The sequence below is a fragment of the Sceloporus undulatus genome, chromosome 2, assembly GCF_019175285.1.
Source record: "Sceloporus undulatus isolate JIND9_A2432 ecotype Alabama chromosome 2, SceUnd_v1.1, whole genome shotgun sequence".
In the NCBI taxonomy this organism is placed as follows: Eukaryota; Metazoa; Chordata; class Lepidosauria; order Squamata; family Phrynosomatidae; genus Sceloporus; species Sceloporus undulatus.
In genome coordinates, this window is record NC_056523.1 from 17932003 (window position 1) to 17945600 (window position 13598).

General features: G+C 43.8%; 1 protein-coding gene across 4 annotated transcripts in view; it reads left to right on the forward strand.

Moving 5' to 3' along the window:
* The window catches only part of FLOT1 (flotillin 1), a 38277-nt gene extending 29444 nt beyond the window's left edge, over positions 1-8833 (forward strand). For 3 of the 4 annotated variants that reach the window (XM_042451636.1, XM_042451633.1, XM_042451635.1), the window contains 5 exons: positions 412-593; positions 4038-4083; positions 4188-4325; positions 4530-4694; positions 6427-8833. In XM_042451636.1, the coding sequence (XP_042307570.1) occupies positions 412-593; positions 4038-4083; positions 4188-4325; positions 4530-4694; positions 6427-6462 (567 nt within the window). In that variant the 3' untranslated portion in view covers positions 6463-8833. The remainder of the gene's footprint in view (positions 1-411; positions 594-4037; positions 4084-4187; positions 4326-4529; positions 4695-6426) is intronic. The other variant, XM_042451634.1, reaches the window with a different exon arrangement.
* The last annotated feature ends 4765 nt before the right edge of the window (positions 8834-13598 follow it).

Sequence of the window (13598 nt, forward strand, 5' to 3'; positions counted from 1 at the left end):
GGTGCAGCTTTCAGCATATGCTGAAAAGCCATGGGTACAGTGTGCCTGCATCATATGTGGGCTTATGTCATGCCCACGTATGATGTGAGTGCACTGTACCCATGGCTTTTCACAGCAAGTTTTCTCAGATTACTATATGCTCTTCAACAAGGGCAAGGAGAATTTTGTTTTTTTCCTCTTGGTATTAAAACTATGATTTATTCTGCCTGCTGACATTTTTAGGGCTGGTAAAAAGCTGCCATTTTTATTAAAATTTCCAGAATCTCCCACTTAACCTTTGGCTGTTCTGGCTGGTAGACCCTGGGGAGTGTAATCCAAACAAGAAACTTGTCCACACTGTGCTCTTGACCCATAAAGCCCTTCCACTGACGTTCTCACTGACTGCCTTGAAATGTCTCCCTCATGCTACAGGTAGCCAAGACGAAACAGAAGATTGAGGAGCAGAAGATGCAGGTGCTGGTGGTGGAACGAACTCAACAGATTCAGATACAGGAGCAGGAGATGATTCGGAAGGAGCGTGAGCTGGAGGCTAAGGTCAAGAAGCCTGCTGAAGCAGAGCGCTACCGGCTGGAGAAACTGGCTGAGGCTGAAAGGTACAGACAGACCCTTTCCTCTATCTTGTCCTTGTCCTTTCCTATCTCAAGGCTGCTCTGGTTTGTTTTGTTCCACTTGTTCTGCCACCAAAACAGAGGACCAGAAATCCCAGGAGCTGTTTGATATTGGGCTGTTCCATTTCAGACTGAAACTGGGGGGACTGAATCACTGGAAGTTTCTGTAAATTATAAATTGTTAGGATTGCCAGAGTAAAAATTGGAGAGGACTGCTTATTTTTAATGGTAGGGTAGATGGGGGAATTGTGGTAGATGTTGTTTGTTATCTGGATTTGTGTAACAACCAACACCTGCTGAAATTCTTGTACATAGGAATCCTTTCCAGTTTTCACTCTGGCAGCGCTAGTAATGATACGAGCATATTAGAGAAAAGTCCTGTTTCATGTTTGTTTGTCCACAAAGAAAAAGGAGACATATCTCAAGTTGCTAAAACAACAGTCTTTATTTGCTAAAAAGTCTAAAATATTTTGACCTGTGAATGCTGTTCAGGCCTTCTTGCAGGGACTATATATTTTTTTAAAAATGGAAAAGGCTAACACATAAATCCATGGCATCCATTTATATAGCAGCACGGATACATTTGTACATTGTTTATACACTGTACACTTCAGATCAAAAGCTGATTTGACTGTCAAAAGGTTTATGTAGAGAAAACAATTAGGTCTCTCAGGAAACACATGGGAAACATGTCAGTAGTGTGAGAAATAGAGAAACAGGTGCTCCCCAGGAAAGCTGCTTCTTGGAACAACATGATTCTTCAATAGATTTTAGATTTTGGGCAATAGAGAAGGTGAGCTGTGTTGGAGAGCATGTTCTGCTGAAAAAGAAGGTAAGGGGGGGGGGGTTAGTATACTGAGATGTATCTTCTTTTCCTTTGTGGATTTCACTGGGTGCTCTCCAGTCTCTACCCCCCCTTCCCCTCATGTTTGTGTGTGTCAGATATGTTTTATTCTCAGGACCATTCAAATAATCTTACATTTGCAGTGTGACATGGTCAAATCCATCAGCAGCTCATTTGGGCAGCTAAATACACGAACATGGCTCAAGTTAAAAAATGTGAACAGCAGATCTTGTGATAAAGCCAGTTCTGGATTAATGTAAGGAAAGATTGTAGATTTGAATATTTTTTCTGATGTGTGCACACATACATGCAGACTCCACAGTTTTGTGCACATAGGAAATGTAGCATGTTATGGAGATGTCTAAGCCAGAATTATTTTGTTTAACACCCAGGTTTACATCTTTTTGTTAGTCCCAACTAGTATATATCCATTGAATACACAAATGCCCCCTTTCCAAGTTCTCATTGATTCAGTGGGTCTACTCTAGTTGGGACAAACAGTTGGATTTAAATCCCATTTTTCTATGTCTAGGGCAGGGTTGCAAATCCAGCACATATCAAAACAATCAACCCATAGTTTAAAATTTACCTTGCTTTAAACTGGGATTCCATCTCACAGAATACTTTTGTGGTTATACAGTGCGCCCGCGTCATACGCAGGCGCGCTTTATGCAGCTTTCAGCATACGCTGAAAGGCATGTGGGGAGGAAAGGGCAGTGTGTCCCATAGGGATGAATGGGGTGCGCCGCTGCGTGCATGAGCCCCATTCATTTAAATGGGGCTCAAGCATAGGCGTTATTTGTTTTACGCGAGGGAGTCCGGAACGGATCCCCCACGTAAACAAAGGGCACACTGTACTTTCCCAGCCCTTCTCTCACCCATACCTCAGCTTAAAGTATTCTTCCTCCTACCCTTCTTATCTTTATTTATTATGAATGTGTTTAATTTATTACAAACACAGAGGGTGAAACAAAAAAAAAGCCCTATAGGTTATTGTGAGTTGAGGTCCAGAGTATGACCTCTAATTAGCTGTGTTAGTTTTGTCATAGTGTTTATATAGAATGGACAGGATTAGATCCTGAGTTTGCTTTAGCTCCTGCTTTTCCCACTTTTTTTGCTCTCCATTTTGAGAGGCAGAAAGTAATAATAATAATAATAATAATAATAATAATATTTATTTGTATACCGCCCTATGGGAAACCAATCCGGGCGGTTGACAACAGTAAAATATAAAATACAACAATTAAAAACACTTTATCCCTCCCTCCCTTAAGACAGTATTAAACAGTATAACATATTAAAAACACAATATCAAAGCATAAAAACAACAATTAAAAACTAAAACCCCTGATATTCCTCTGTTGATCCTCAACCATCACTAAGATGGGGCCACGGGAGGAATGAGGGAATCAGGGAACCTGGGCCGGGATGGTTAATCTGGAAAGGCCTGCCGGAAGAGATCCATCTTGACAGCTTTTTTAAAGCTGTCTAATGATGTCAACTGACGGATCTCATCTGGCAGGTCGTTCCAGAGTTTGGGGGCGACAGCAGAGAACGCCCTCTGGGAGGTCGCCGCAAGCCTAGATTTTAGAGGCTGCAGTAAGTTCTTCCCAGAGGACCGGAGAGCGTGGGGAGGATTGTACGGGAGGAGGCGGTCCCTGAGATAGCTTGGACCCAAGCCATTTAGGGCTTTAAAGGTGATAACCAACACCTTGTACTGGGCCCGGAAGCTGATAGGCAGCCAGTGGAGGGACCTCAAAACCGGAGTAATGTGGTCCCTCCTAGATGTTCCTGAGACAAGCCTGGCTGCCATGTTTTGAACCAGCTGTAATTTCCGAGTCAAGCACAGGGGTAGCCCCATGTAGAGTGCATTACAGAAGTCAAGGCGTGAGGTTACCAGCGCGTGCACGACCGTCTTGAGATCCCTTACTTCCAGAAAAGGGCGCAGCTGGCGTATCAGCCGAAGCTGATAACAGGCACTCCTGACCATCGCATTTACCTGATTTGTCATCAGGAGCGACGAGTCAAGGAGCACCCCCAGACTGCGAACACAGTCGCTGGAAGAGAGTGTGACCCCATCCAGGACTGGAGGTTGCAACCCAATTCTTGGTTTCGGAGCCGCTACCATGAGCACCTCCGTCTTGTCTGGATTCAGTTTCAATCTGTTTTTCCTCATCCAGCCCATTACTGCCTGAAGACATTCATTGAGAGAAGAGATGCCATCAGAATTCGAGGCCGACGAACGAGACACGGAGAAATAGATTTGGGTGTCATCAGCGTACTGATAACACCCAGCACCATGACTCCGTATTATCTCACCCAGCGGCTTCATATAGATGTTAAATAACATTGGGGACAAAATAGCCCCCTGAGGAACCCCACAAGTGAGGTACCTCTTACTGGAGCTACAGTCCCCGAGTAGCACCCTCTGAGACCTGCCCGAGAGGAAGGACCAGAACCACTGCAAAGCAGTGCCTCCGATACCTAACCCCCTGAGGTTTGGAAAAGAGCCAGCAATTCACCTTTTGGAACATTGTAAGCAGGGCACAGGTGTGACCATTCTTCCTTCTTTTCTTCCTTGACAGGACACAACTTATTATGCAAGCAGAGGCAGAAGCTGAGGCAGTCAGGGTGAGTGTGCACCTGTACCTGTCTTGTGCACCCAATTTAAGGGGAAAGGGGGACATCAAATCATATGGACAGATCACTTTTATCCCCAATCCTTTTGTCTTCAGGTGAAGGGTGAGGCTGAGGCCTATGCTATTGAAGCTAAGGCCCGGGCTGATGCTGAGCAGATGGCCAAGAAAGCAGATGCCTTCAAACAGTATCAAGAGGTGGCCATGGTTGACATGCTTCTGGAGAAACTTCCAGAGGTGAGCACCTTGCTTCCTTCCGAGATATGTGGGATATTTTTTCAGTCATCTAACTAACCAAATGTTTTTTCTTTTGATGTGGTTTAGATGCTCATAGTATCAGCCAAGTTGCCAGATCGAGAAGACTGTCAATGCCTTTTTTTTACAAAGTATATATAACAGTGCCTAAATGTATTCTTATGTTTTTTTTCTTTCCACACATAGATGGCAGATGAAATCACCAAACCTTTGACTTCAGTCAATAAGATCACAATGGTGTCGAGTGGGGCAGGGGATGTAGGAGCTGCCAAGATGACTGGGGAGGTGCTGGAAATCATGAACAAGATGCCGGACACTGTGGAGAAACTGACTGGAATTAGCATCTCTCAGGTACTGGCAGAAGTGCCATGTTTGGGGTAGGGACGTGAGTGGTCCTAGGTCTTGGAAAAGTCATATTTAAAGAACTGAGGAGGAACCAACCCCCATCCCCTTGCCTTGTATGTGGAATTGAGCTGATAATAAAAGCTGCTGTACTGAGGAACTGAGCCTAACCAAAGATATTTTGCTACCTGAGTCAAAGAACAAGATGGTGACCCTTCCTTCCCCATACCGAAGCTGGCCAGCATGGCAGCTGAATTTTATTTCAACAATGGTGAGAAATGAGTAGTAGGAACAGAATGGGCTGTGTGGTACACACCACTGTTTCATCTAACTCCTCACTGTTGCTCCCCATCCATAGTACCTGCCACATGAGGCAGCTTTCCCACTCTGCCTAATGATAGGGCAGCTCTGAAGGGGGTCCTGGCTTTGAATCTTATCTCCAGTAGTAGGAATTCTGCTGGTGTACCATGCACCCCGCTGCTCAATAGTCTCCCTTTCTGAGCTGGCCTTGCAGGCTGTGTTGGAGTCCCCTTGCCTTGTTGTACTGGGGGACATGGAAGTTGTCTGTGCAGAGTCTGTTCTGTCAGGAGCAGTTCAGGACTTTATGTCTGCTATGACAACCATGGGTCTGTACCAAGTAATATCTGGTACCACTCATATTGTAGGGCATATTCCAGACCTGATTTTCTGTTCTGAGAGGGATGATGGTTATCTGGGTGTGGAGGAACTTTTTATATTTCCATTTTCATGGACTGGTCACTACCTGGTGTGGTTTAGACTCACTGGGACACAGAGCCTCTACAGAGGTGGGGTGGGAGCATTAAGATGCTCTGCCCCAGGAGAGTTATGGATCCAGATGGATTCCTGACAGCTCTTGGGGAGTTTCCTGTTGCCTTGGCAGATGATCCTGTCAAAGCCCTGGCTGATCTTATGGAAATGGCCAAGACAATAGACATGATTGCCCCTAAACGTCACCTCTCATGAAATGGAGCCAAGCAAGTCTCCAGAGGTGATGAAAGAAATGGGACAGAAACTAGAGTGATGATGGCAGAAGTCTGAGCAAGTCTGACCAAACATTGGCTAGAGATCATTGGAGATCATTTTTGTTTAAGCAGGCTTTCAATGTATAAGTAAGGGAAGTTCTTATTGGGATATTTTATTTATCTTTTTAAACTTTAGTATGTTTTTAAAATGATTTTATACTGCTTTCTGTGGCGGACGGGGTTTATTGTGAAGTTTTTAATTAACTCTCTCCAGGAGTTGCCTTGGGTCCCACTGTGGGAGAAAGGAAGCATATAGGTGAATTAATGAATCAGTGAAGTCTCCTGCTTCCAGATTATGAAGAGAGTGGGCAAGAAAGAGCATGCATACAGAAACTCCGAGGTTTTGTAGATGTGCAAAAGCTTACTATTTTTTTAAATGATAATGGTATTAAATGGTGTGCTCCTGAGCTTTACACACTCATCCCTAATAGGGTAGTGCAGAGTGTGAGGTAGCTGAGAGCCAGCTTCTGTGGAAGAATGAAAGTTAATTTGGATGGTAGATGGAGACTTGGAATTACAGCTCCTTGACTATCTGAGGGAAAGGAGAATTCTAAAAACCGCCAATGCTTTTTTGGGTCCTCTCTCTTCTTTCCCTAACCCCCAATCTGCTACTTTCCTTAAAATGTTGTGTTTGTTCTGTCCGTCTGCTTACAGCTGATAGCTTTGATCTCTTTCTTTTTCTTCTTTTGTCATTCCAGCAGATGAACCAAAAGAAGCCAGGAAGAATGAACTAAAAACAGAAGATTTGAGGGGTGGGGATGGAGGAGGAGAGATCCTTCCTGAGCATGAACTCCCGTGATCCTTAGCTGTGTGTGTCCATATATAGCCTTTTTCTCCATCCAGAACCCTCCCATAATTGCCAAACCTTTATGAACTCTACTGTTGCATGTTAGCCAGCGTTACTCAAAACTGCTGAGGCCTGTCACCCTGTCGTGCAGCTGTTGTCTCCCACTTAACAACCCAAAGTGAACCTTAGAATACACTGGCATCCACCGTCACTTCGAAAGCATGCTTCTGTTGCTCCTGTCCCTGCCAAGTTCACTGTGACTCATGATCATCTTGCACTCCCTTCAATTCAGTTCTTGTTTTGTTTACTTGGCCTGTCTCTTGGCCACCATGTTCTTCTCTCCTGGATGTGGTTTTTCTTCAAGGATTTAATGTTGGATCTGCTTCCGGAATTCTGGGGCGGCAACAAGAATGTTATTTGGTGGGTGAAGGTGAAATCTGAGGACTGCCCCTTTTGAAGCTGCTTACAAGCTATGAGCAGCTTGTAAAAATGTGAAGTTATGTTATATTTGTTCAGTGTTTTGCCTAAGGAGAGTTGTTGCCAATCCATGAAGACACTTAGAGAGCACTTTTGCAGGCCAGTGCTTATAAAATCTAGTGAAGGGCATGCTCCTCCTAGCACCAGGTAGCTAAAGCAACCTATATCTTCAATGTACATAGTCCTTTGTCAGGTCTTCTCCTTTTTTGTGCCATATTTGCTATGTGCTACACACAACTACAATTTGTCCACTTAGCAAAACTTTATTTGCTTTTTCTTATTGTTTCGCCACACAGCAGCAACAACAACATACACATACATCCACTTGATCTTATCCAGAAGGTCAAGATGTGGACTTTGTCAGTCAAATTTTCAGATATATAATAGGGAACCTGTGTTTACAGCAGTTTTTCTGCTCTTCATGACAAAGTATATCTCTGCCAAAAGCACCTTTCAGAAAGGTGTGTGGTTGCTGTGTGATAGAGGCTCTCATAGCTGTGCAGAGCAGAGGCAGACTTAACACTGGTTGTGCATTTATTCTCTCTGAATATCAACAGCTGGCTGTGCCTTATTGTCCATGTTACCATTTAGAACAATCATAAGTGCTTGCCAGTCCCACAGCTCAAAGAGGTGGGGTGATAGGTGCATGGTCTTTTGGGAATTATTTAAACCATTAGTTCTTAACCTTTTAGTTCTCCAGGAATTTTGGGCTTCAGCTCCCATTATTCCTAACTGTTGGCTAAGTTGGCTGGGACTTCTGCAATCTGAAGTCCAAAATAAATGGAGGACCAAAGGCTGGGAACCACTTACATAAACAAGGGAATCGCACACCATGGGTTGTTTCTGACCTGTGCTATGGGTGCAAATATATCTATTTGATTACTAGTTTAACTGTCATGGTTCCTAATTGTAGAATCCTGGGATTTATAATTTGGTGAGTCCCTGTTTTTCTATTGATCTCTCCTGAACTATATACCATTAGAACTGTAAATATTTCTTCATAGGTTGAATCTATGGCAGTTAAACATGCTATAATTGTAGTATGGATGCACCCTAGCTCAGACTGTGTGAGACTGGGGAAAAGAGAATTGTATATTACCTTATGAAGACCTTCTATTTCACCTAGCTTTTTGCTCTGGCCCTCTAGGCTTCTGCATACTTGCAAAGAGAGACTTCTGCTATAGTCTTAAATGGGTGCTTGGGCCCTGTGATTTATCTGCATGTGTAGATGAGTCATGACATGAGAAAGTTGGTCCTCTGAGCAATGGTTTTCCAAGCACTGACAATCGATCTGTGCATTGGAATGTTCCTTCAAAAAAAACCCTGCAACTCCCCCAGATATCCCTGGGGGATTCTGGGATTTGTAGTTCACAAAAGTAACTTTCCCACACTCTGCTTGTGCTCCTCTCCATCAGAAGGGTTGTACACAGGAGAGGAAAGTCTTAAGACCCACAACCCCCTCCTCTTTGTTGCTGCCTTGTTAGTCAGTTTTGATCCTTTGTGTTTTGAACCATTGTCAGCCATATATGTGCTTCTCATTCTGAGCTATGCATGGCCAGACTATTCTGTGATGCTCATGCTGCTTCTGCCCTCTTGTCCCAAGCTGACCTGCAGCCACTGTTGGCAATTCCGGTGAAACGTGGCAGTTAACTGTAGTATAGCATCCTTGTCAAATCATCATGGTGAAGTCACACACCGCTGTGTCTATGCCAGCTCTAGCCTTGCTTGCTGTGTAGTGGGGCCTCAGTGCGGTGCCTTCTCTGACTCTTACCAAGCAGGACCTGCTTTGTCCTGAATGCTACCGAGTTGTTTGGTATAAAATAAAACCTAAGATTACTGCCTGTGGCTGTGGTGCATATGTGTGTGTGAGACACGTGTGTGTGTGAATGAGAGCAGCGGATCATAAGAGTTGGAAGAGACTACAAGGGCTATCCAGTCCAACCCCCTTACCATATATGTATGTGGTCATTTCTCCAGTTGAATGGATGTATGTGCACAGTGGGCCCTTGGTATCCACTGGGATTTGGTTTCAGGATCCTCTGTGATACCAAAATTTGTGGATGCTCAAGTCCCATTAACTACAGTGACGTAGTAAAATGGTGCTCTTTGTAGACGGTTCAATCCATGGATGCAAAATCCATGAATACAGAGGGCCAACTGGATGTGGTTACTTCTTTACCAGAGTTTTCATAGCCTCCATTCTCATCTCTGTACTCAGAAAAGCCTTGTTATGGATGAAAAGGATTGGTGAAAACTTGAGAGTAGATTTCCCTGATCTGTGTAGCTGATCCCAGTTTCCATATATAGACCCTGATGAAATTCAGATCATTTTGGTAAATGCCAGTTTGAGGTGGACGAAGGAGACGGGAAAGATGTCGAGACATCCCCACCCACCTACTTAGACCTTGTATGATTATTAAATGTTAGCCACAATGAGGGCTGGGATTTCGTTTTAATTTAGTTTAGTTTCTTTATGCACATTGCTGTCAGATTTAGCTAGCCGGGCTGAAATAGGGAGTCAAAGCTTTACTAAGCCTGCATCAGAACCAGCATGGTGTAGTGATTTGAGTTTTGGACTATGATTCTGGAGACTAGGGTTCAGTTCCCAGCTTGGCCATGAAACCCACTGGATAACCTTGGGAAGGTTACATGCTCTCAGCCTTAGAAGAAGGCAATGGCAAACCTCCTCTGAACAAATCTTGCCAACAAAACCCCATGATAGGCTCGCCTTAGGGTTGCCATAAAACAAATGATTTGAAAGCCCACAGCAACAAAGGCTGCATCTGCACTGCAGCAATAATCCAGGATGGCACCACTTTAACTGCCATGGCTCAGTGCTGTGAAATTCTGGGAACTATAGTTTGTTGTGGCACCAGAGTTCTCTGACAGACAAAGCTCACTATCAGAAAACTACAATTCTTCTTCATGGTGGTGGGATCATGTAGTGGTTAGAAGCTTGGGCTGAGGTTTGAGAGATTGCCATTGAGCAATGAAACACAGGATGACTTTGAGCCAGATACTGTCTCAGTCTGACCTACTTCTCGGGATTGTTGCAGAGAAAAGGTGGGGAGGAAAAGAATCATATGTGCCACTTAGTGCTCATTGGAGGGAAAGTAGAATATAAGTGAATGCTCAGAGAACACATGATGGACATCCCACAGTTAAATGGATGTGAAATGAGAATTGTTGGCTGATATTGGGGAGCAATACATTGTCTCATACAGTGGAGTCGTCTGTATCTGCTGAGGTTTGGTTCCAGGACACCTCTGGATACCAACATCCATAGATGCTCAAATCCCATTATATACAATGGCACAGTAAAATGGTGTCCCTTATATAAAGTGACAAAAGAAAGATTTGTTTTTTGAATTTATATATTTTTAAAATGTTGAATTGTAGATACAAAAAGGCCATGGAGACAGAGAGGTGACTGTACATATCTAGCTGAGCACAATCTCCTTGTTGACAGAGCAGCCTAAGCAATTCACAAAACTACAATTCCCAGAATTCTGTAGCACTGAGCCATGGCAGTTAAAGTGGTATCAAGTTGGATTATTTCTGCACTGTGTATGCAGCCTTAGTTGGAACTGATAGCTGGATTTAGGTCTTAGCATAAGTGGTACCATAGAGTTTGAACTCTTCCAACAGGCAGCCAGATTCGCTGCCCTCCACATCCCACATGGAGATTCCCAGCTCCTTCCAGCTCCCCTCTTTTCCTCCAGTCTGTCTTGCCCAGACTGCATTCTAGCTTTTAAAATGCTTCTGTTAAGTTTCCATGCACATCAGACCTACTTATTTCACTTTTAACTGCCATGGTCCCATCTTGTGGAAACTCAGGGATTGCAGTTGTTATGCAAAGGAATCGTGTAGCACCTTTGAAACTGAGCAAACGTCGTACAGTCGGCCCTTCTTATACACGGACTTTTTATACACGGATTCAAGCATACATGGTTTGAAAATGTTCAAAAAAAGAATAAATTTCAAATATCAAACCTTGATTTTCCATTTTTTATAAGGGACACCATTTTGCTATGTCATTATATTTAATGGGACTTAGCATACACAGATTTTGTTATACACGGGGGATCTTGGAACCAAACCCCAGCATATAAAAAGGGTCCACTGTAACACAAGCTTTTGTAAACTGGGTTGTTGTTGTTGTGTGTTTTCAAGTCATTTCTCATTTATGCTGAACCTAAGGCAACCCTATCACAGGATTCCTGTGGCAGAATTTGCTCAGAGTAGGTTTCCCCTTGTCTTCTTCCGAGGTCAGGAGAATGTGACTAGCCCAAGGTCACCCAGTGGGTTTCCATGGCTAAGTGGGGAGTCAAAGCCTGGTCTTCCCGGATCCAGTAGTCAAACTACTATGCCACACTGCCTCTCGTAGAATTCTCAGCCAGAGATGTCCTCTGGTACTTCTGACCAAACTACAAATCCCAGGATTCCACAGGATGCAGACATGGCTGTTCAAGTGGAATCCTAGTATTGCGACAGTGTGGTGTGAAAGTGTCTTGCCATGCTCCAGGTAGGACTAGTAAAGAATCCCTCCTGAAGCTATGTAGAGCCATTTCTGCCAGTCAGAGCTGACAGTAGTGGCCGAAATGGATCAATAATGTCACTCTGTGAGCAGCTTTGTGTGTTCCTAGGGAAGCTGGTGTTCCGTAAAGGTGGTGCTAACCAACAAGGATGACTTGGTTAATGGGGTGCAAGTGGTGGGATCATTAGGTGGAAGTGACCATGTTCTCCTGGAGTTTGTAATACAGTGGAAAGGAGAAGCCAGGCAGAGTTAGACACGCATCCTAGACTTTAGGAGAGCGGATTTCAGTAAACTTAGAGAAGTATTGAGGGCGATTCCATGGTCAGAAATACTAAAAGATAAAGGAGTTCAGGATGGATGGGAGTTTCTCAAAAGAGAGATACTGAAGGCACAATTTCAAACAGTTCCAGTGAGAAAGAAAAATGGGAGGTGTCTCAAGAAACCAGGATGGATGACTAAGGAACTTTCAATTGAGCTGAGTTTGAAACGGAACATGTATAAGAAATGGAAAAAGGGGGAAATCACAAAAAAGGAATTCAAAGAAATAGCAGGCATGTGTAGGGGTAAAGTCAGAAAAGCTAAAGCGCAGAATGAACTCAGGCTTGCTAGAGAGGTTAAGAACAATAAAAAGGGCTTTTTTGGATATGTCCGCAGCAAAAGGAAGAAGAAGGAAACGGTAGGGCCACTGCGTGGAGAAGATGGCAAAATGCTAACAGAAGACAGAGAAAAGGCTGAATTATTCAACACCTTCTTTGCCTCAGTCTTCTCAGAAAAGGCAAAGGGTGCTCAACCTGAGGATAATGGAGCAGAGGACAGAATAGGGGAATTTCAGCACAGAATAAGTAAAGCGATAGTAGAGGAACACCTTATTAATCTAAATGAATTTAAGTCTCCGGGACCAGATGAACTCCATCCAAGGGTATTAAAAGAACTGGCAAATGTAATATCGGAGCCATTGGCAATAATCTTTGAAAACTCCTGGAGAACAGGAGAGATCCCAGCCGACTGGCGGAGGGCAAACGTCCCCATCTTCAAAAAGGGGAAAAAAGAGGATCCCAACAATTATCGTCCAGTTAGTCTGACATCAATACCAGGAAGGATTCTGGAGCAGATCATTAAACAGAGAGTCTGTGAACATCTAGAAGGCAATGCCATAATCACAAAAAGTCAACATGGGTTTCAGAGAAACAAGTCATGCCAGACAAACCTAATCTCTTTCTTTGATAAAATTACCAGCTTGGTAGATGAAGGGAATGCTGTGGATATAGTATATCTTGATTTCAGTAAGGCCTTTGACAAAGTTCCCCATGACATTCTTGCAAACAAGCTTGTAAAATGTGGGCTAGACAAAGGAACTGTTAAATGGATCTGTAATTGGTTGACCGGCCGAACCCAAAGGGTGCTCAACAATGGCTCCTTTTCATCCTGGAGAGAAGTGACCAGTGGGGTCCCACAGGGCTCTGTCCTGGGCCCAGTGCTATTCAACATCTTTATCAATGACCTGGATGACAGAATTGGGAGCATACTTATCAAATTTGCAGATGACACCAAATTAGGGGGAATAGCTAATACTCCAGAGGACAGGATCAAGATTCAAAATGACCTGAATAGACTAGAAAGCTGGACCAAAGCTAACAAAATGAAATTCAACACAGAGAAATGTAAGGTATTGCACTTAGGGCGGAAAAATAAAATGCACAGATATAGGATGGGTGACACCTGGCTAAATGAAACTACGTGTGAAAGGGATCTGGGAGTCCAAGTAGACCACAAGTTGAACATGAGTCAACAGTGTGATGCGGCAGCTAACAAGGCCAATGCTATTTTAGGCTGCATCAATAGAAGTATAGTGTCTAGATCAAGAGAAGTAATAGTGCCACTGTATTCTGCTCTGGTCAGGCCCCACCTAGAATATTGTGTCCAGTTCTGGGCACCACAATTCAGAAAGGACATTGAGAAACTGGAGCGTGTCCAAAGGAGGGCGACAAAAATGGTGAAGGGTCTGGAAACCATGCCCTATGAGGAACGACTTAGGGAGCTGGGGATGTTTAGCCTGGAGAAAAGAAGGT